Source organism: Scardinius erythrophthalmus (assembly GCF_964197995.2).
Source record: "Scardinius erythrophthalmus genome assembly, chromosome: 25".
In the NCBI taxonomy this organism is placed as follows: Eukaryota; Metazoa; Chordata; class Actinopteri; order Cypriniformes; family Leuciscidae; genus Scardinius; species Scardinius erythrophthalmus.
In genome coordinates this window covers 26096680-26118483 of record NC_138245.1, presented here as the reverse complement: position 1 = coordinate 26118483, position 21804 = coordinate 26096680, and the positions used below count along the sequence as shown (strand labels likewise).

The 21804-nt window shown below is 37.6% G+C and overlaps 3 protein-coding genes across 4 annotated transcripts; 2 read left to right on the top strand and 1 right to left on the bottom strand.

Annotated features, from left to right (window-relative positions):
* Positions 1 to 4789: 4789 nt before the first annotated feature.
* Positions 4790 to 6366, bottom strand: fam43a (family with sequence similarity 43 member A). The gene has a single exon (XM_081358048.1). It carries the CDS (start codon positions 6166 to 6168, stop codon positions 5125 to 5127), a length of 1044 nt encoding a protein of 347 aa, XP_081214174.1. The 5' UTR covers positions 6169 to 6366; the 3' UTR covers positions 4790 to 5124.
* A 1015-nt stretch (positions 6367 to 7381) lies between these two features.
* On the top strand, positions 7382 to 13914 carry lsg1 (large 60S subunit nuclear export GTPase 1). The gene is made up of 14 exons (XM_081358516.1): positions 7382 to 7794; positions 8150 to 8276; positions 8609 to 8729; positions 8858 to 8944; positions 9034 to 9120; positions 9610 to 9670; positions 9754 to 9930; positions 10639 to 10989; positions 11084 to 11185; positions 11427 to 11570; positions 12412 to 12535; positions 12629 to 12708; positions 12805 to 12978; positions 13082 to 13914. The coding sequence occupies exons 1-14, from the start codon at positions 7693 to 7695 to the stop codon at positions 13259 to 13261; spliced, it is 1917 nt and encodes a 638-aa protein (XP_081214642.1). The 5' UTR covers positions 7382 to 7692; the 3' UTR covers positions 13262 to 13914.
* A 108-nt stretch (positions 13915 to 14022) lies between these two features.
* On the top strand, positions 14023 to 20988 carry tmem44 (transmembrane protein 44). 2 transcript variants are annotated; one of them, XR_014029524.1, is made up of 10 exons: positions 14069 to 14359; positions 14431 to 14560; positions 16148 to 16238; positions 16370 to 16530; positions 17170 to 17256; positions 17481 to 17651; positions 18521 to 18754; positions 18860 to 19003; positions 19453 to 19563; positions 20454 to 20738. XR_014029524.1 is itself a non-coding variant. In XM_081358515.1 (9 exons), the coding sequence occupies exons 1-9, from the start codon at positions 14214 to 14216 to the stop codon at positions 20640 to 20642; spliced, it is 1353 nt and encodes a 450-aa protein (XP_081214641.1). In that variant the 5' UTR covers positions 14023 to 14213; the 3' UTR covers positions 20643 to 20988. The 2 variants fall into 2 exon arrangements, 1 of the variants encoding a protein (XP_081214641.1); XM_081358515.1 differs by lacking the exon at positions 19453 to 19563 and having other exon boundaries at positions 14023 to 14359; positions 20454 to 20988.
* Positions 20989 to 21804: the final 816 nt, after the last annotated feature.

Genomic DNA, 21804 nt, shown 5'->3' with positions numbered 1-21804 from the left:
ACACAAGTGGTAAAAATAAAGTCATAACATTACATGTAGTATAATAAACCATGACTGGGTGGTGTGATGCTGTCTGGACATGGTTTATTTTGGTGTGCTTGCACAGCCTATGGCATTGAGCCTCTCTCTTCTCTCTTGACACTTATTTTTTAATTATTATTATTTATGAAGGCGGCATGATATCCTGTTTGAAACCATTTTATTTTATTTTTATGATACCCTGTTGAGATATTTTACATTTTATTTTCATGAGACCCGGTTGAGACTTTTTTTATTTCTATTGAATTAATTAATTATTTTGTTTATTTGTTTGTTTGTTTGTTTGTTGTTTTATATTGTATCTTCATGATTCCCTGTTTGGATTTTATTTTATTTCCATGATACTTTGTTGAGATATTTTTTTATTTATTTTATACCTGGTTGACACGTTATTTCATTCATTCATTCATTCGGTTGCGTTTATTTATTTATTTAGTTAGTTAGTTAGTTAGTTAGTTAGTTAGTTAGTTAGTTAGTTAGTTTATTTGGTGTTTTGTATCCTCATGATTCCCTGTTTGGATTTTATTTTATTTTCATGATACTTTGTTGATATATATATATATATATATATATATATATATATATATATATATATATATATATATATATATATATATATATATATATATATATATATATATATATATGTGTATATATATATATGTGTATATATATATATGTGTATATATATATATATGTATATATATATATATGTATATATATATATATATATATATATATATATATATATATATATATATATATATATATATATATATATATATATATATGTATATATATATATATGTAAGGAATAATTGACAACAGGCCGTTGAATTATTAGAAAAATAATGCACACCCGAGGTGGTAATGCGGTCACGACGCGAAGCGGAGTAATAATGTAAAAATAATGCACACCTTAGAACGTTCGTCAACCAATCAGATTCAAGCATTCAACGGCCCTGTAGTATAAATATATATATATATATATATATATATATATATATATATATATATATATATCTCCATGGGTGACAATTAACTTTTGACTCTTCCAAAGACTGATTTAACTTTCTATGTTTCATTTTTGTTTACGTCTCTGCCGAATAAAAAGGGTATTTTAAAAGTTAATTTTGCGCACACAAAAAACTTGCGTCATTTATTTCAAACAGCTATTAGATTAACTCTTCATAATTGGAGACAGAAATTATCCTTATCTTTCAATAATTTTGTAAATGTCTCTGTGACCTACATCATTTGTGAAGCTGGCCTATTTCTGTTAATGCATCTGCTATTAACCGTACATTTAATAAGCTCCATAAAGGAAGCACCAGCGCAGAAGCTGAAACTAGTTACTATTATTTTATTTTATTTCAGTTGCTAAGTGTTCTTGATGTTGGATAGAGAAGCTATGTCTCATAATATGTTGTACTAGATATCATGCAAAACATCTCAAATGGCAAAGTGAACTTTGACATTTATTCTTTAAAGTAAGAGAGCTGCACTGCCGTGGGATAATTGTCATCCTGTTTTTGTCATGTTCTTTCATTTCATAAGACTTGACACGCTTTATATCATATTTTATTTAACTATCTAAAACAGCAGTTGCTTCTTGTCTTTTGGGCTGCACACGACTGAGCAGGTGCCATGTGTCCTACAGGGTAAAAACACACTCTGGCCGAGTGGAAATCAAATATGAGCCCTTGGAGAGGCACATTTCCATGAAATCTCCCAATCTAAGTGTGCAGATTGGAGCGTGTCTTGTGATTCTTCCTGTTTTCCTGTTATTATTCCATTTCCTGTCTGTAAGCAGAAGGATTAAAATAACCGTACTGAAATGTATTGCTCTCTGGGGGAACCGTTTGTGTAGAAAACATTAAGGAGAGGTGCACGCCCCACAGCGTTAACATTTCACGAGCTCTCTGAGACTGACTCTTGGAAATGTGGGCATGTCAGGAACAAGATGTGAAAGATAAACTTTGTGACTGCATGTAATGATAACATTGACACCCGCACTAAGAGCACCCTGATAACAATTGTTTGCACTCTTGCCTACTTTCAAAATGACAGTATTGTTTGGAGCCCTCATGGTGAACGTTCTGTCAAGATTGTGGGTGTAATATCTGTTATTTCTCATCAAATGTCAAAAGTTATGCTAAGTGTTGTCTTCAGGTATAAAAACAACCTATTGCTTTTCCTCCCATTTCACATTTCTCTTCAAAATATGCAGAGGCAGATTTTTATGTAATATGATTTTATTTATTTTATATTTATTGACACTGAAATATAAAAGGATGTGTTAAGGTATTATTAGGCATTTACGCTAAATTTAAACGTAAATCTAAACGTCTAAATTTAGATAACCAAACAAACACCAATGTTTTGTTTTGTTTTGTTTTGTTTTGTTTTGTTTTGTTTTGTTTTGTTTTGCTTTGTTTTGTTTTGTTTTGCTTTGTTTTGTTTTGCTTTGCTTTTTGTTGTTGTTGTTTTTCTTTTCTTTTGTTTCCAAGATTAATAGCAACTATTTTGTTTTACCAAACAAGTTGGGCCTTTTGATGTATTTGACTTTGATTTGGACTAATCCATGACAGATTGTCTGCTTTCAAAACCCAATAAAGAAATGGGATCAAAATAAAACAATGTGAGTCTATAATCTAAACAAACTCCATGGTTGCTACGATGACATTGCATATTTAGGGCTTGTGCATATGCACCAACGCAAAATGTGTTGCAAGACATAAGGGAACCCTGGGGGTTTGTGTGTGCGAGAGAGAGACTGTGGGTGAGTTGTTCTTTTTTTAGACGGGTGTAACAGGAGACTAACCTGTGAGGCCGCATTGGCTTTGAACAACAGCATGCATTATTTAAGTTCATATTGCTTTCTTTTGCCATGTCAAATCCCGTCTCAATAGAAAAAACTACAGTTATGCAACACTACAAAAAAAATAATGAAGACGAGCACTTATTAAAAAGCACCTTCCTGCAGAAATCCCTTGCGGAGACAGATATCAAGATTTTAACGTTTGCCTCTCGCTATTTATTTAGTTAATCAACACTGTGATGCACTGCAATAATGCGCTTTCTTTAATTCAATTTCACGCATGAACCATTAAATCAATTAGGCGATTTTCTATTAGAGACAAAGTTGACTTCAAGATGGATTTTCCATGGGTGAGAATTAACTTTTGACTCTTCCAAAGACTGATGTTTACATCTCTGCTGAATCGAAGGGTATTTTAAAAGTTAATTTTGCACACACAAAACTTGCTACATGTATTTCAAACAGCGGTTAGATTACCTCTTCATAATTGGAGACAGAAATCATCCTTATCTTTCAATAATTTTGTAAATGTATCTGTGACCTACATCATTTGTGAAGCTGGCCTATTTCTGTTAATGCATCTGCTATTAACCGTACATTTAATAAGCTCCATAAAGGAAGCACCAGCACAGAAGCTGAAACACATTTTAACAGTTAGGTAATAGGTTGTTCCCTTATAGGCTATGCAGGCTCATTTTAGCATATCCGTTTATTGTTCTGCGCTGTGCAGTGTTATATACTATATGCACATGGAAGCTTTTGATGGTGAATCCCATGGAGGTGGGAAACTGAGAGCAGAGGAACATGGGAACTTGTTTGATGCTGCTGGAAAAGTCTTCAGATCTGAAATCTGACAGCCCCATTTTTAGCGTGGCTTATATTATCATGTCTAATAAGGTAGCAGGTTTATTACTTTACCCCTGATTAAATTCAGTGGCAGGTCTAATAATTAGTTTAACTGCATTTTAAGATTCTATTGATTCTGCCACTCAATTGTTTCATAATTTGAACTTGTTTTCATTTGCAGATCTGAATGGAGGAACATGTACAGCGATGAAGAGCTGCTAGTTTGTAGGAAGTGACCTCTCTGCCAGCATTATTAACACTCTCACCACAGGGAACATGCGGCTCCCCCTCAAGTGCAAACGTGCCAGCTATTGTGAGACTCCAAAGGGAATGTAATATGGTGCCTGTATGCTTCTGAAAGCATAAATGCGACAGATGATGTTGCAGAAAATATTCAACATCGACGTTCAATTGACTTTTTTTATTGGTGTTCACAGAAACAAACCACATTGTTTAAAAAATAATGGATTTTGTTTACACATTATGCATTTCATATATACATCTCTGTACATCAGGAACATTGGCTCTTTTGCACAGCAAAGATAAAACATGTTTGTAAGAACAATATTATGCACATAAATAACATAATACTTGTCTGAAATCCACCACAGTGCAAAACAAACAAACAAAGGAACATCCTGAAAGGAAAGTAGTTTTTGTAACTCGTTGTTCAACTAGTTTAGACACTTCTTTCGAAAGAAAGAAACAAATATAGAAAGAAATAAAGTGAGTTACATATTTCAGGACTGGTGTTTTCATTCAAACAAGAAAACATTTCCTTGAGGGAAACATGTTAGGTAAACAGATCTTTCCTAAAACCGCTTTCCCCATAGAGAGGTTAACAGAGACTTTAAGCGTCTTATTGCGCAGAGCAACTTCCATCCAGACCCCTAATGAGGGATTATTGTGCGAGTGTCTGCAAGTCCACAAACATATCCATGGCTTGTCTCAAAACCTATGAGCTGCCTACCTAGACAGCATTTTAGTGCACTTTGAGTTAGCGGATCTCAAAACCGCCACTGTAATAAAAGAAAGTGCATTACATTTGTCTTGGTTTCCATCTTCTTGTTTCTGATTCTGCTATTTAAACTCAATTCTCTTAATCAGTAAAACCATTTAAAATGTTTTTTTTTTTTTTTTTTTAAAGTGCAGGTTGTAACTTTGGCACCACTTTGATTTTACTTAAGGCGGCAGTTAAGTGAACTTTTTTACACTTTTGGCCCAAACATGATGTCTAGGTAGGCATGCAGCTCACTAGGTTCTCACACACATCCCGTGAATAACAGCGCGCTTTCAAGTCAAATGGATGAAGTGGCACAGTCATGCACTCAAACGCTCATCATCATCATCATCATCACTATTACCATGTAACATCGCATGTCATTGCTGGGTACAAGATTGTCTTTATTCTAGAACGATCAGCCGACTTCTTGCATTTTCCTATCCACAAAGCCATTAGACAGAGAAACAGTCTCTTGGTTGCTCTCTATGGAGGACTCGCTGCTCGTGCTCTCCCCGGACAGCAGGCGAGTCACTCTCAGATCGGCTTTTAGCGTCTGCACGTCGTTCCCTATACTCATGGAGCCCAAGTCATTGATGATCTGACACAGTTCTTGCTTGCCGTTAGACACACAGTCGCTGTCGTTGTCCAGAATATCCTCGCACTCAAAGTGCATGGCTTTCTCCTCTTCCTCTTCCCCGACCAGGTCCTCCGTGATGGAGCCCAGCTTCGGTGCGCTCCTGCTGCGCTCCACCGGGGGTTTATAGTAACACTGTCCGTTTAGCAGCTTCCTCAAGGGCACCAAGGGAATCGTTTGCTCCCCGATCAACTGCTGCTGCTGGTGCCTGGCATCGTCCCTTCTTTTGAGTCTTTTAAACTCGGCCAGGGCTGTCGCTGAGGTCTGGTAGAGAAGCAGCGCCATGGCCTTCGCCTTCTCCGGCTTGGACACCAGCACGGCGTGGCAGCGCAGCATCACCGCCTTGTGCTTCATCTCGTGCCGGTAGATCCAGGCGAATATCTTGGGGAGCCGCGGGTCTGCGACGCAGTAGGTGATCCTGTGCAATAAATAGAGATGTCCGGGTCTCTTCGCCTTTTCGTCGACGTGGACCATGCGGATGCCCTGCGAGCTGATGGTGAGCTTCATCTTGGTGCCGTTCTTCCCCATCTCGCTCTTGCCCCATATCTTACTGACGGCCACATCCGTGCATCCGTCCCCCTTGGACTGAATGGTGGTGGCATTCCCCAGATACAAGACCGTATACGTAGGGTCCTCGCTGGTGATCTTCGCCTTTTTCCTCTTGGATTTGAACATGCTCCCGACTCTGTTGAGTGCGCTTTCTGGGCAGGATTTGGCGAATGAGGTGAGCGCGGAGTAGTTGAGGCTCACGGCATAGCCCTTCTGCTTGGACTGCTGCTTGTCTTCCTCGATCAGCTCGAACTTGTTCTTCTTCCAAGGCAACATACTGGTCGTCTTGAGGACAGTGAAGATGCTAAATCTACTGTAGTAATTCTATTACGCCTAAATTCTACCTCGAAACCGGCTTTAGTCATCTATCGACTTGCTTTAAGACATTTTCAAAGTTGCAGAGCACTTCACTGACCGGTTGGCGGTGGAGTATCGCGTCGGACGCTATAATCGCCGCATCACTAAATAACACACTGCACAATACAAGCGTGAATCAGTGACTTATATACCGGAATGAACCAATTCAGATTCACAGAGGGGAGCGAGGACGATACCAAGACGAGGATTAAAGGGACAGTTCACCCATAAAGGAAAATGTGGTCATCATTTACTCACTCCCATGTTGTTCCAAACCTTTAGTGAACACAAAATTATATATTTTAAAGAATTGACAGGTGACGGTACCCCTTGACTTCCATAGTATGTTTTTTCCGTCTATGGAAGTCAATAGAGCCCAATCAACCCATCAACTGTCTGGTTACCAACATTCTTCAAAATATTTTCTTTTGTGTTCAACAGAAAAAAAGAAACTCATACAGGTTTGGAACAACAAGAGATAAGTTTATGATGACAACGGGTTTTTTTTCGGCATCTCTTTAAATGTGCCTGGAATTAATATATTTATTAATTAGTTATTTATTCAAGTAAAGTGTTACTCGTCTGTTCTCATTTATATACATACTTATGCGTATGTAAGACAGTAGGCTAAAGACTGGTTAGTTTGGTGACAATAAAATGTTTGTCTTTGCTAATAATATATCTTTAGTGATATTGATACCTACATAAAAACAAAACACAAACTATTGTTTGAATTTCTGTAAGGTTAAAAATGGCAAAAAACTAAGAATACAACCTGATATTCTAAGTAACAACAACAACTATAATAATAATAATAATTATTATTATTATTACGAGATATTCTGCAATAATGAAAGTAATAAAGTTTAAGCATTCATCCTGTTATTATAGATTTATATCAACAAAATGTAATTGTTAATTAAATATTACAATGATTAAATACACACAAGTATTATTATTAATGTTTACTTATTATTATTATTATTATTATTGCCCCTCTTTTATCTAACAGAGGCATAGAGCAGGAAGAATGGTTTGGGCGAATCTGAAACTTGTTCTTTGATTCCCTCTGCTGGTGACATGCTAACAATACAGTTTGCAAACATCCGGAACTATTCAAAGCAATGCCTTTGGATTTCCCAGGGACATATTTTAGTGAGACACCCTAGCCCTAGAGCAACCCAAAATATGTATATTTTCGCTGTAATCTCAGTCAACCTTTAAAAAGTAAACATATGCACTCGACTAAGCTGAACAAACCTAAATAAAGGATCTATTCTTGACGCCTCATTGCTCTAAAGAGGAGGTTCCTCTCATACACCAGTCCGTGTGACTTCCTTCCTTTGCCATAACAAACATACCACATGGGAGTTCTGTCTATTCGTATATCCACGAACAGCTCGCTGACACATTTATATCGCTGTTTCTGTAAAAGTATCTAATATGGGAAAGAAGAAGACTCACGGAGAAGGCTCGGGGTTAGGGAGAGCTTTAATAAAGGAGAGGCTGAACGCAGGCCGTGGATACAGGAGAAATGACACATGGGTAAGAAAAAGTCACTGTCTGATCATAAAATTGCTCTTTCACCTATAGCATTAGTCTTATTGTAAAGCTCTATTAATATAGAACATTTATAAAATAATTGGAGATACCATGACTTATTATTTTGTAATTTTTTTTATAAGGGGTCGACAAACGTACGATATGAGTAACATAAGTGCAGAAACAAATATTTATGGATTTAAAAGGGTTTTCATCATAAACCAAAACACATGGACTACAAAATATCCTGTTGTAATAGATTATATTTCTTTAGACAAGAGGTAAACATCAGTAGATGTAAATTAAGCTAGAGTTGTTCAATAAATCTGATGTATTTTCATTGTTTTATGTCTTTTAGCTCCACACCAGCGAGCTGAATGATGGATATGATTGGGGTCGGCTAAACCTACAGTCTGTCACAGAGCAGAGCTCTCTGGATGACTTTCTTGCCACGGCTGAACTCGCTGGAACTGAATTTGTTGCAGGTTGGTGGTAATGATATCTCTGGATTATTTAATAGTGATTATTTAAATAGTGGCTAATGAATCAGAAGTCTCGCACATTAAAATAATTTCTTCTGCTTTGCAAGTGTTTAATAGTATATAAATAATACTTAAAGGTATAGCGGAGGATCTTTCCAAATTTTAGATAAGACCCGCCCTCTCCACTTTTTGAAAAGTTTGATTGATTCACCAGAATGATTGACAATTAGGAGGACCAATAGTTCAGGTTACCCACCAGGAAGTAAAACATCCTCCGCTATACCTTTAAATAACCCTGCTAGTAACAAATCTAAATATGTGTTATTGTTTTGCAGAGAAAATGAACATAAAATTTGTCCCAGCTGAAGCAAGGGCTGGCTTGCTTTCCGCTGAGGAGTCCAGACGACTGAAGAAACTCCATGAGGACAACAAAGAGCTCTTGCGAATCCCCCGAAGGTATGTTGTTGTGGAATTAAATGTGATTATTTTTTTTTTTTTTACCTGTAATAAAGTTCCACTGATCTGCCATAGATACACAATTATGCAAAAGCAAATGTATTCAGGATTGTGTTCTGTCACCGCAGGCCTCCTTGGGACGAGAGCACAAGCTCTGAGGTTCTACAGCAAGCCGAGAGGGACAGTTTCCTTAAATGGAGAAGAGAACTGGCTGGGTGAATGTTTGATCAATTTAGTCCAAAGACTAGCAAATCAGATTCTCCAACAGGAAAGTGTTTGTGAGCAAATGCACTCTCTGTTATAGGTTGGAAGAGGAACAGAAGTTGATTCTTACCCCTTTTGAGAGGAATCTCGATTTCTGGAGGCAACTCTGGAGAGTTATTGAGAGGAGGTGAGCTCTTCTACCATGGATATTTTATTTGTACTTTTACTATCTAATCACACTGTGATATAAGCATGATGGTTTCTTAGGGGCCATTTACACTACAACTGAAAACAGAAAACTTCTTCTGGCCGCTCATTTACACGACAACATAGTTTTGGGGGCCTGAAAATGCAAACTTTTGAAAACTATACTGTTTTTGTCTCGGTGTAAACTACAAAATCGTGAATTTGTGAAAACGTTGACGCCATGCACATGCGTATTACGTGTTCAGTCTTTAGGTTTGTAGTGTTTCTTTACAAAGTGACATCGCCAACTACTGGCCTGGCAGCAGAATACAGCGTTTTTAGTCGTATTTGCAGATCCGTGTGAACGGGGATCGTTTTGACAACGGTGTCGTCTGTATGCAAAAAATGCAAAGGAAAACCGTTTCTGTTTTTAATACATCGTTGTCGTGTAAATGTACCTAAGAATACTAATTTTTTGTTTAATCCTCAGTGATGTTGTGGTTCAAATCGTTGATGCCAGAAACCCGCTGCTTTTCCGGTGTCCAGATCTGGTAAGTAACAATTAGACATTGGCTCAAAACAAATACACTTGCTCTTCCTATTTTAATCATACTTCATTTTCTGTCTCCATCAGGAGAAATATGTAAAAGAGGTCTCTATTCACAAAGTAAACATGCTTCTGCTGAACAAAGCTGACCTGCTCACTAGAGAACAGCGGCGAGTTTGGGCCAGATACTTCCAGAAACAGGGGATCAGAGCGGTGTTCTGGTCTGCTTTAGCTGAGGCTCAACGACTCGAGGCAGAAGAGAAGGTAAGATATTACCTATATATATATATATATATATATATATATATATATATATATATATATATATATATATATATATATATAAAATATGTATATGAATGTGTATTTATGTATATGTACTTTTATTTAGCAATTAACTGATTACAAATTACATTTGTTACAAAGAATAATATTTCAAATAAATGTTTTTCTTGTGAACTTTTTAGAGATTAATCGATTGTATTCCTTATTTATAAGTCGCTTTGGATAAAAGCGTCTGATAAATGTAAAAGTTCTATTCATAAAAATATTCTGGAAAAAAATGTACTGACAAATGTTTCTTGAGGAGCAAATCAGCATATTAGAATGATTTCTGAAGGATCATGTGACACTGAAGACTGGAGGAATAAATTACAGTTTAAAATGTATTAAAATAGAAAACAGTTGTTTTAAATTGTAATAATATTTAACAGTTTTACTGTTTATACTTATATTTGATGAATACAGCCTTTTCAAGCTTGGTGACTCCTTTCAGAAACATTAAAAAAATCTTACCGACCCCAAACTTTTGCACGGTATTGTATATCATTTTTGAATTAGGCTAACCTGAATATTTGTGTTATGATGCACATGAATTGGTAAGTTTTGAAGCGACTCATTCTTGTCAGCAGCATTATTCTTTGAGAACTGAGTGTTTATTCTTCTGTTTCTCCTCAATGCCTGGTGTTTAAGGGAGAAGAGCTGATGGACCAAGAGGATCCGAGTGATACAGAACAGGAAGAAGCCTCCAAAAATGCCACAGATCATCATGAGGAAAATAGCACTTCACCAAATGAAGAGATAGATGAGAGTGAGCAGGATGAAGAAGAGGAAGGTGAAGCAGGGAAAGTCTGTGTTGATGATAAAGAGTGGCAGACATGCTCTGAGGAATCAGGAGATGAAGATCACGCTGAGGAGAACCCAGAATCCACAGCGGCTTTTTACAACTCGAGCCGTTTGTTACGTAAAAATGAGCTGCTGGAAATTTTTAAGTCTGTGCATTCTGGGCTGACATGCAAAGATGGACAAATCACAGTTGGATTGGTGAGTTTAAACAACAGTTCTATAATCTATCAAACATTTATGACACTGTCCATCAGAACTCATATTCATATTTTCACTCTAAATTCTCATTAAGGTGGGATATCCTAATGTTGGAAAAAGCTCCACCATCAACACCATCATGAGGAATAAGAAAGTCTCAGTTTCAGCCACACCTGGACACACAAAGCATTTTCAGGTGACTATTTCTAATTCAGGAACAATTCACAATGGAGTTACTGATATTTTCACACTTTCCATTACTCTTAAGAAACTCTGAACTACTTCCTTACACCACCAATTTTCAAGTTGTATACCAATAGCGGTCAACCAATCTGAATCAAGAATTTAGCAACTAGCAATGTATAAGCATGTTTACATGCAATAACAAGCTCACTGTTCTTGGGGTTTAATTGACTGTTGGTGCGTCTATGTTTCAGACTCTGTTTGTTGAGCCTGGTCTCTGCCTGTGTGATTGTCCTGGACTGGTCATGCCATCTTTTGTGTCCACCAAAGCCGAGATGATTTGCTGTGGGATCCTACCTATCGATCAGATAAGAGATCATGTTCCAGCCATCTCTTTGATATCCTTTTTAAACAGCAATGACCAGAACAATTGCATTTTTGCTTGATCTTTTAAGTTGTATGAAACACATAAAAATGTTAAATGTAGGGCTGTCAAACGATTAATCGCGATTAATCGCATCCAAAATAAAAGTTTGTTTTTACATAATACATGTGTGTGTACGGTGCATAATTATTTTCTATATATAAATACACACACATGCATGTATATATTTAAGAAATATTTGCATGTATATACTGTGTATATATATTTATATTATATATAATTTATAGTATATATAAATATTTTAGATATAAATAACACATTTTCTTAAATATATATATGCATGTGTGTGTTTATATATAGAAAATAATTATACCCCGTACACAGACATAAATTGTGTAAACACAAACTTTTATTTTGGATGCGATTAATCGTGATTAATCGTTTGACAGCCCTAGTTAAATGCATTACAAATTTATGATTTCTGGGTTAGTAAGTATCTTATGCTCACCAAGGCTGCATTTATTTGATGAAAAATTCAGTAATATTGTGAAATATTATTACAATTTCAAATATTATTTTAGTATATTTAATTAAATATAGCCATTACTCCAGTCTTCAGTGTCACATGACCCTTCAGAAATCATTATAATATGCTGATTTGCTGCTCAAGATTTTTTTTTTATAACAGTGGTGCTGTTTCATATTTTTGTGTAAACTGCGATACATTTCTTTTCAGGATTCTTTCATGAATCGAAAGATAAAAAGTACTGCATTTAATTGTAATAGAAATCTTTTGAAGCATCATAACATCTGACAAAGTTTGAAGAGCAGGATGTTGCCCTTAACCTAAATACGTATGTCAGACTATCCCTCGAACTGTGCTGGAGGGGACCTACGGTATCAACATCATCAGACCGAGGGAAGACGAGGACCCTGATCGACTGCCAACCTATGAGGAGCTGCTAATGGCATATGGATGTCAGTTAACTTTGCAAGATGCACACATTAAGGCATTTTACACCAAAAGACTCTGCCACTACTGACCAATCATAATTTATTTTCTTCATGCAGATATGAGAGGCTTCATGACAGCACACGGCCAGCCAGACCAGTCAAGATCAGCCCGTTATATTTTGAAAGACTATGTCAGTGTAAGTGCCTCTACATTTGCCACTACCAGCTCTGAATTTTATAGTTGAACATGGCGAATGGGAGATGCTAATCTGGTGTTTTCTGAATCTCTGCAGGGAAAACTCCTTTACTGCCACCCTCCACCCCACATTGACCCTAAAGACTTCCAGCCTCAGCACGCCAGGTTTGCCACGCAGACAGCAGATGCCGAACTGATCTCTAGCAATGCCAACAAACCATCAAAAGTCAAACGCATAGAGAACACAGTGGATAAAAGTTTCTTTCATCAAGTGAGATTCAACCCGTGAATTTATTTGTTTTGTAATAATGTTCAGCTGACATATAAATGTCAGTGTATAAATCACTGTGCTCAAAACCTGTAATTTTTCATAGGAAAATGTGCGAGCGCTGACCAAGGGTGTGCAGATGGTGATGGGTTATAAGCCTGGAAGTGGTCCTGTTGGGCCTGCAAATGCAAACACAGAACAACAGGCTGGGAAGCCCTGGAAAAAACATGGTAACCGTAACAAGAAGGAGAAAGTGAGAAGACTCACCAAACATCTGGATGCGTGATCCCTGATCTAATCAGTTTGCAAGCTCAACCTCAAAGATGTCAGGATTTCATACACTCTTTAATGCAAAGACTCTTTAATGAATTTTTCAAATTTCACCCTACATTGAAGTGATTGATGAGTGCTGCTGGACATTTGGACATTCCTCTTTGTTTGAAATTTCATCACTTATAATAATAAAGAAATTGTCACTATTTTATCAGTGTATGGGATGGCAAGATTAATGGTCTCACAGATAAACGCTAATAAAAGTTCCTTGATAATGTAGTTTTATTCTTACAAAAAAAATGCTGATTTAATTTCAGTAGAATATATGGATGTCTTGCAAAGCTGACAATTATCATTTAAGTTTAGTGACCTTTTCTCATTGTAATTTCTCTCAAATTCATCATTGGGACTGCGGCTTCTCCGAAGCTATTTAAATATGAGGTATAAAATGTATCTTAATATATAAGGGAATGTGTATTTTTTGTTATATTTTGTTGTATACATGTTTTTCCATTCATTCTAATCACGCTTAGAATTATTTCCTGCAGTATCTCAATGACAGGAGATCATAAACTTGCATTACATTAACTTACAAACAGTCTTTTAGGAAATGTTTTTGTGAGTCCTTATACTCACTCCCTATAAAATTACAAATTGTGGGAGGTCAAATATAATCTTAACTTTGAACTATACTAATACTAGGGATGTACATGTACGAGCTACATCACAGGATAGACTAGCATTCACTTACCAACCGCAGCCAATCAGCTGGGTGAACGTTACGGTACGTAATTAATATGTATGAGCCACGCATGTGGGCGTTACCAAAAAGATACAGGTGAATCAGACGGGCGATCGGTAGTACCATCCATACAGCTGGCAGCTAATGATAGAAGTTAGAAACAAACATTTGGATTTTCTCGGAGTTTCTTCTCCCTCAATGGATGACAGTATAAGTGAAACATATGGATAAAATCACATTCTTAGACATTGCCCACCGATGGAGCCCAGAGTTTGTTAAAGGTTGTCTTTCGACATATGAAGGACATATTTGCATCTCGGCTGCTCTTTACGTCTTGTCTGCTTTTATATTACTGGTTTCCTGTTCACTGTGAGTATCATGTGATTACAATTACCCGAAGTTTGTAAATGGATAAACTATTAATTTGTTTTCCCTCTCAGTCTTCTTTATCACAGATGTAAAACGCGAAGCAGGAGTATGGGCGATGAAGCAGCCTTCGCCTTGTATTGTTTCGTGGGCAACTTATGCAGCGCAGTGGGCGCTTACCTTTCCAAACAATTTGATTTTCAGGTGAGAAATTAGACACAAGTTCGCAGAACTGTTTTATCATTACCGTAGTATTGTAATTAAAGGGATAGTTCACCCAAAAATGAAAATTCTATCATTAATTACTCACCCTCATGTCGTTTTCTAAACCTAAGACTTTCGTTCATCTTCGGAACACAAATGAAGATCTTTTTTGATTAAATCTGAGAGCTTTCTGTCCCTCCGTTGACAGCTACGCAACTACCACTTTTACGCTTCAAAAAGTTCATAAAAAGATTGTAAAACTAACCCATATGAATTGACTGGTTTAGTCCAAAATTTTCTGAAGAGATTCGATCGCTTTATAAGACGAACAGATTAAATTTAGGCTTTTATTCACATATAAACATTCATCAGTTGGCACATCAGTTGTGGTAAATGGAAGCTCAAGCATGCTTGGTTGACGTGCGATAACCAATGAGGTTCATTCTCTGCTGCTTCCCAATTCGCCTACTTATACTATGCCCTAAAAAAGTATACTGTTTTTATGAAGAAAAAGTGCATACTTTTGAGTGTGTAGCAGAAGAGCTTTGGGACATACTGCTTCGTCATAATTGCATCTTTAACGGATGCTCTGTCGCTTAGTTCCCGTCACTTTTTAAACTGAACCGTCAATAATTTTGTCACAGTTAAAATCCAACATATTCAATTTAATTTAATTTCCTATCGTTTCAGAGAGAAAGAGAAATATAGGAGCACGTTGATCTGCCAGTCGTGGGTCTTTCATGCGGAGAACTCCTCATGTGTTTGCAATTTGCATAATGATGCATTTAAAGGTTAATGACCAAACTTATCTTACAAAAGTTCGCATTGCTGTTGCAGATGAAACATAATCTGGATAACATTGAATAAATATCTCTTTGTCAGGTTAGATACTGATAAGTAATCAGTCAAACCCGAGTCCTCGTCCAACACACAATGAGTTGTGGACAATAGTGGCTGTGTTGACCAGGTATCTTTGGAATACTCATTTCAACATACTACGATTTGGGACACACTAATTCAAAGTAGTTGTGTAGACTGTCAATGGAGGGAGAGAAAGCTCTCAGATTTCATTAAAAAGCTCTTCATTTGTGTTCTGAAGATGAATGAGAGTCTTACTGGTTTGGAACGACATGAAGGTGTTTAACTAATAACAGGTTTTTCATTTTTGGGTGAACTATCCCTGCAAGAGCTTTGAATCAATGACGGTTGAAACCTGCCGAAATGTTTTTTGGGGTATGAAACAGAGGAGTGTAGACATCATCAGAGTGAATTTGGATAACATTAAAGCAATTGTGTGTGAAATAGAGAGAGGTAACAGCTTTTGGGAACCTGTAATGCTGCCTTGTCAGACCCTGCTGTCACGTGATTCACTTCAGCACAAAGTGGTACAGAAGAGAGAAGTTTGAACATCACTAGAGTGAATTTGAGCTTTACAGACAGTTTGTCAATAAAAGAAGAATGATTAAACTATAAATGATTTGCCACAAAATTTACTATACTACAAATACTACAAGAAAGCAATGCTAACATTCTACTTTTTCTTATAAACGGCCCTTTGAAGAACTCTGTTCTGTGCATCTGTTGCAGATTTCTATGGCTTCATTTATGGCAATTTTGGATGTCGTTCATTTCCTGTCAATATCTTTCTCCATTTATTTATGGTATAAGTCAAAAATAGGTAAGGGTTAGATACCACACACACACACACACACACACACACACACACACACACACACACACACGTACACATATCACTCATTGGTGTAATTGTGCTGTCACAATAAATGGTGTATCATTTGTGCTTTTAAGGAAAGAAAATGAGAATGATTTCCAGGAGGCGGCGGCAGAATTTTCTAGCTGTGTGTCTGCTGTTTGTAATGGGCGGCAGTGTTTACCTGGGTTTACCAGTCCATTCGAGTGCAAAATCTCCAACTCCATCCATGAGGAGACTATTTGGCTTCTTCCTCAATGTAAGTAAAGTCATTCTCAAAAGAGAGGAGTATATGGAGCCATACCATATGTAAACTTATGGCTAGCAGCCATATCACCCGGTAGCCTAAGACTGGTTGCTCACTGAAGCTAAGCAGGGTTGAACCTGGTCAGTACCTGGATGGGAGACCTCCTAGTAAAACTAGGTTGCTGCTGGAAGAGGTGTTAGTAAGGCCAGCAGGGGGCGCTCACCCTGTGGTCTGTGTGGGTCCTAACGCCCCAGTATAGTGACGGGGACACTATACTCTCAAAGAGCATCGTCCTTCGGATGAGATGTTAAACCGAGGTCCTGACTCTCTGTGGTCATTAAAAATCCCAAATTTGCCCATTGGCCTCCTAATCATCCCCATATATACTCATTGGCTTCATAAATCGGTCTCCTCTCCACCTATAAGCTGGTGTGTAGTGGATGTTCTGGCACAATATGGCTGCCGTCGCATCATCCAGATGGATGCTGCACATTGGTGGTGGTTGAGGAGATTACCCTTCTATGTAAAGTGATTTGAGTGCAGAGAAAAGTGCTGTATAAATGTAATGAATTATTATTATATTCAAAATACTGATAAGTCTGTTTTAAGCAAGAGTACCACCTGGACTTTACATGCGTCTTTTGGGAACAGGACCATACTGAGAACCTTGGTTACGTGCTGGGTCTTCTGTCCTTCGCAATTAACTGGACTGCCAAGTTTCCCTTCGTCCTGAAAGCTGTGAGTAGCATTTTTTTTTTTTGTTCTAAGTAATGATTTTAGCACATTATCATGCCTCTTGCTTGGCTTAATAAATTAGTTGTGCACTAATTTCATAATATTTTCATTAAATGAAAGAATTCAGTCGCAAACCACTGTTGGATGCAATGCATGTGAGCATCATACCCAAGTCCTCATGCACTTTGTGCACTAAACTGTGCACTTGTCTTTTCTGTCTTTTTCAGAATAGAGGAGAGCAGAGTTCTGCTGTGCAAGTGTCCTCTAGAGTTCTGTCTTCTGTTGCTGGAGCTCTGTACGGCTCTGCCATTCTTCTCTATGACACAGAGCTAAGATCAGTTATCAGAGCAATGCCATGGATACTCTCTGCTATTAGCTGTGCGGTTCTGGATCTTTCTGTATCCTTTGACACATGCTGTGAGTGAATGTAGGTCTGCATTATCGGAAAGTCTGCATTTAAATGTTTTGCTTTGGTGCTTTTTTATGCCTTAAGTATTGGTGCCTGCAAAGGCAAGCATTAAAGTGCCCCCATTATGCTTTTTCAGATATTACCTTTCATGTAGTGTGTAATATAGCTGTTTGTGAATGTAAATGGTCTGAATAAGTTAAAAAAGATCAAAGTGCACAACAAATGGACTTAATGTCTCCTAAAAGAACTGATTCTGAACTGCCTGAAACGAGTCTCCAGTAATTCCAGTCTTTCTTCCTGCTCGAACAACGTCTGTTTGACCCACCCTCAAACACTGTAGTTTTAGTTGAGGCCTGGAAGACCTGCAAGTTTGGTTCAGGTTGTTGACATGTCGAGAAGACAGTGTTTTCTGCTCTGCAAAAACAAATCCACTTTGCATGCACTTCCAAACGATGAGGACTCGGGCTCGAATTGATACAGTAAAACCAACGCCATCGTTACTGTTCGTATCATAAGTGCTGAGGAAGCCTCTGGAGATGAAATTCAGATATGGAAATGGCCATTTCATTTTCCAACTTGTGCTTTGTTAGACCAATCAGAGCAGAGTTGGCTCTTGGAAAGGATAGGTTTAGAGAAATCGGATCCTGAATTGAACTGTTTCAGACACTGTGAGAAATGAAAAGAGGTGATGCTGCAAAGTATATTGAGAAAATTAGTGTTTTTTGACCTTGGATGGATGTAAACCTGGTGTAGGAGACAAACTAGGAATATTTAAAGTACCATAATAGTATTTGTGGAAATTCTAAACGTGAAATTATGTACCTGTTCTCTATCCTCTCTTTAACTTTGATCTTTCAGATCGTGGTCACCATCTGTTTCAGATCCTGCCATAAACGCCGTTCTGTCCGGTCTTTAGACTCGGATACTGAGTCTTTGCTAGGTGACTCTTCTGGCCAGGGTCAGCTGTGCAACAACAATGTTGAATGCTGCAGGAAGAAGCCTCTCAGCAAGAGGCTTTCAGCAAGAGGCATCTCTCCTAAAGGGACCGACATGGGACTCTACATGGATGTCAACATACAGCCAATGAGGAAGGTTTGCACTAGTTTTTTCATTTTGGTAAAGTCGTTATATGGTGTTTTGAATTGTCTATAAGGTATGTTAATGATTAACTTCAAGTCATGACTGGTGCCTCGCCAGGTTTGTTTAAAGGAGGTGACCATCTCACGGGATGGCTCATCAGAGAGTCTTCCTCTGAAGAGGACTGTCAGGGTGGTGCGGGTTGATGAACCGTGTTCATATGGCACCTCGACTGATTCATCCTCTCTCGGCTCTGAACTAGAGGTTAGAACCTCATTCTTTTTTCTATTCAGAGGGATCCATACCTCTATTGAACATTGTGTAGTGGTTGAAGGCTGCAGTACTGCTCTCTGAGGGTAGATGGTAGCAGAGTTTTCAGTTTGCTGAAGGAAGGTGACTTGAAACATGGAAAACATGAAAAGTAAAAAAAACTGTTTATTGAGTGTCTTGATAGACTTTCAAATGGATTTATCTACAGTCTTTATTGAACATAACGCTTGCACACTTTACAATCTAATCACTCAATATAACATCTCAATTTAAATTGTACCTGCAACCATTTTGATGAAAATGTTGTTGTTGCATTCTAGTACTTTCTTGGCTCTCTAAGTCGCTTTTGAGAATGCCAAGTGATTGAGGATGTCATTTAATCTAAAACAAAGGCAAATCGCCCTGGACGAAAACAATTGAACTTTGTTTTATTCACTAAACAGGAAAAAGCTAAGCATGTGAACCTCCTCAGACACAGTGTGCGATAAAGGACAACCCAGAGTTCAGACCATGACATCTTTCTTGATGTCAAACGCTGTATTCCAGTGATAAATGTAAGATTTCCGACAGCTCTTACTGTAGGTTAAGCCTTTAATTTCTGAGCCAACAGCATCAGTCACCATCAGGCGAAATTGTAATAACAGGTTATATAAAGACTTCTGACTAGCTGTGAGAGTTGAATAAATAATTAAATGGATCTAAAAAGTGTCTGAATGAGAAACGATTGTGGGCATATGTGGGCACATTTCTGACTAATCAAAATGGGACATTCTTGCAATTCCATTCCATTGAGGCACTTACTGTAAGCAGCTGTGAAAGAGAAAGCTGGGCTTGGTGTTCCAGAAGTTCATGTTGTTGCTTGATTGTTCTGCTGTTAAAGATCTATAATAAAGGAACAGGGCAGGACCTCTCTGCATCGGAAGTGGTACAAAATGCTTGTTCAGTCTACTGGAGATATGGCCCGCGACTGCTATTTTAAGAGCGGGTCTGTCGCCCGCCCCATGCATGGAGAACAGTGGACCGGCTGAGGGGTTTTCTGAACCCTGTTCTCTGAGGAGGGGCTGTTTGTTTCTGTGCGTATGAGTAACTAAACACTCACGTCAGCTTTTCATGCCTTAAAGGAATAGTTTAGCCCAAAATAAAATTGGCCATCATTTACTCACCCATATCTCGTTCCACACCCAAATGAGTTTGTTGGTTCTGCATAACACAAAAGTAGATTTATTTCTTTTATTTATATATTTTTAATTATTTATTTAATGCATTTATTTTAATTAATTATTCATTAAATGTATTTATTTATTAAATTATTATTATTTTTTTGCTTGGAAGTTTGTATCATTGTTAATAGGCTTTTATGTGCCATAACTCTATTTATTCAGTCTTATCATTCATATTCTAATTCTTTTATAAACCATTTTTATGTTTTCTTTGATTTATGCAGTGGGACTTTGAAGAAACAAAAACGCAGTGGATCCCGGTAGAGGAAGCTCCTGAAGATCTTCAGAAATCAGAGGCGTTCCCTCTCCAGGAGTGGCCAGTGGGTTCGATTTCAGAGTCTTCCGACAGACCTGGCACTCGTATTTGCATCTGCAATCGCGCACCTCTAGTGGAGAAGTTGGCATCCAAATAATTTTAAAACTGGACCCTGTGCCACTAAGTTGAATGATCATGCATTAATTATATAACATGATTTGAGTGTAAGTTTAATAAAGCAGTGTAAAACTGGATGTCATGTTCATTTACAGTGCAAAGCCATCATTTACATCAGGTTTTATATGTAACTCATGTGATCAGGCACATTTTTGAGAAGACTGACGGTGTCTCAAACCTCAGAGCTGGTCTGACCAGTTGTAGTACCAGCTTTAGAAGGCAAACTAAGGCTCTCGGCACTTCCCTGTCATTCAAGCTGATGGCTTTTTCCATTGTCGTCCCCTTTCCTCTCCAGAGCCACGTCGCTGATTAATGGGATGGCTCTGAAAACCTTATCGGACCTGTCGTTTGCATAGACGATATAGAACACTGACAAATGAAGGGAGGTGTCACATTGACTGCCCTAATAAAACAATATCACCGTTTTGCAGGCTCGCCAGGTCGAGAGGTCACTTCCTTTATTTTGATAGTTTCTGTCGGTTTATTTGAGCTGGACTGGACATGACCCAACAGCACGAGATAAGGCGTAGACGAGACCGTGAGTGTATTCAGCGTCCCCGCTGGTACCAGACTCGGCCTGCCTTGGCTTGCGTCTTTGCCTCCCATGCTCTTTGTATCTCAGTCAGTCGGGTTTAACAGATTGGCATTCAGGAGACTTCCTCAAAGCATGATAGCAAGACAATGTGTTGATTAGAGTATGTCAAGCTCATGAGGACGTTTCTTGTCCTGGTGGCTTTGCGTTGGGGATGTGAATAATGCGTAGGCTCACACAGAATCTGTGGAACTCAGCAGAAATTTCCAACAAACTGAAATGCCTGTCATTCACTAAGTTCAATTAATTCTGTGTCTTTTGCATATTTGTTCGCTAAATAACTTCTTGTTGTTCACTGAATAAAAATAGGGGTCCAATGTTATTATACAGTGGGGCTGCAGTTTTCTAGCATAGTTTTATTCAGATTTTGTTCAATATATAGTAATTTTTTATGTTTATTTTGTCTATTTTAATATTCCTATTTAGGTTTTATTTATTTTTAGTTTAGTTATAGTTTTTATTTATTTCCAATTTATTAAACTTTATTAAACTTCAGTTATTTTTGAAGGTAACATTTCCAATTTGAATTGAAGTTTTTCACATATATTTT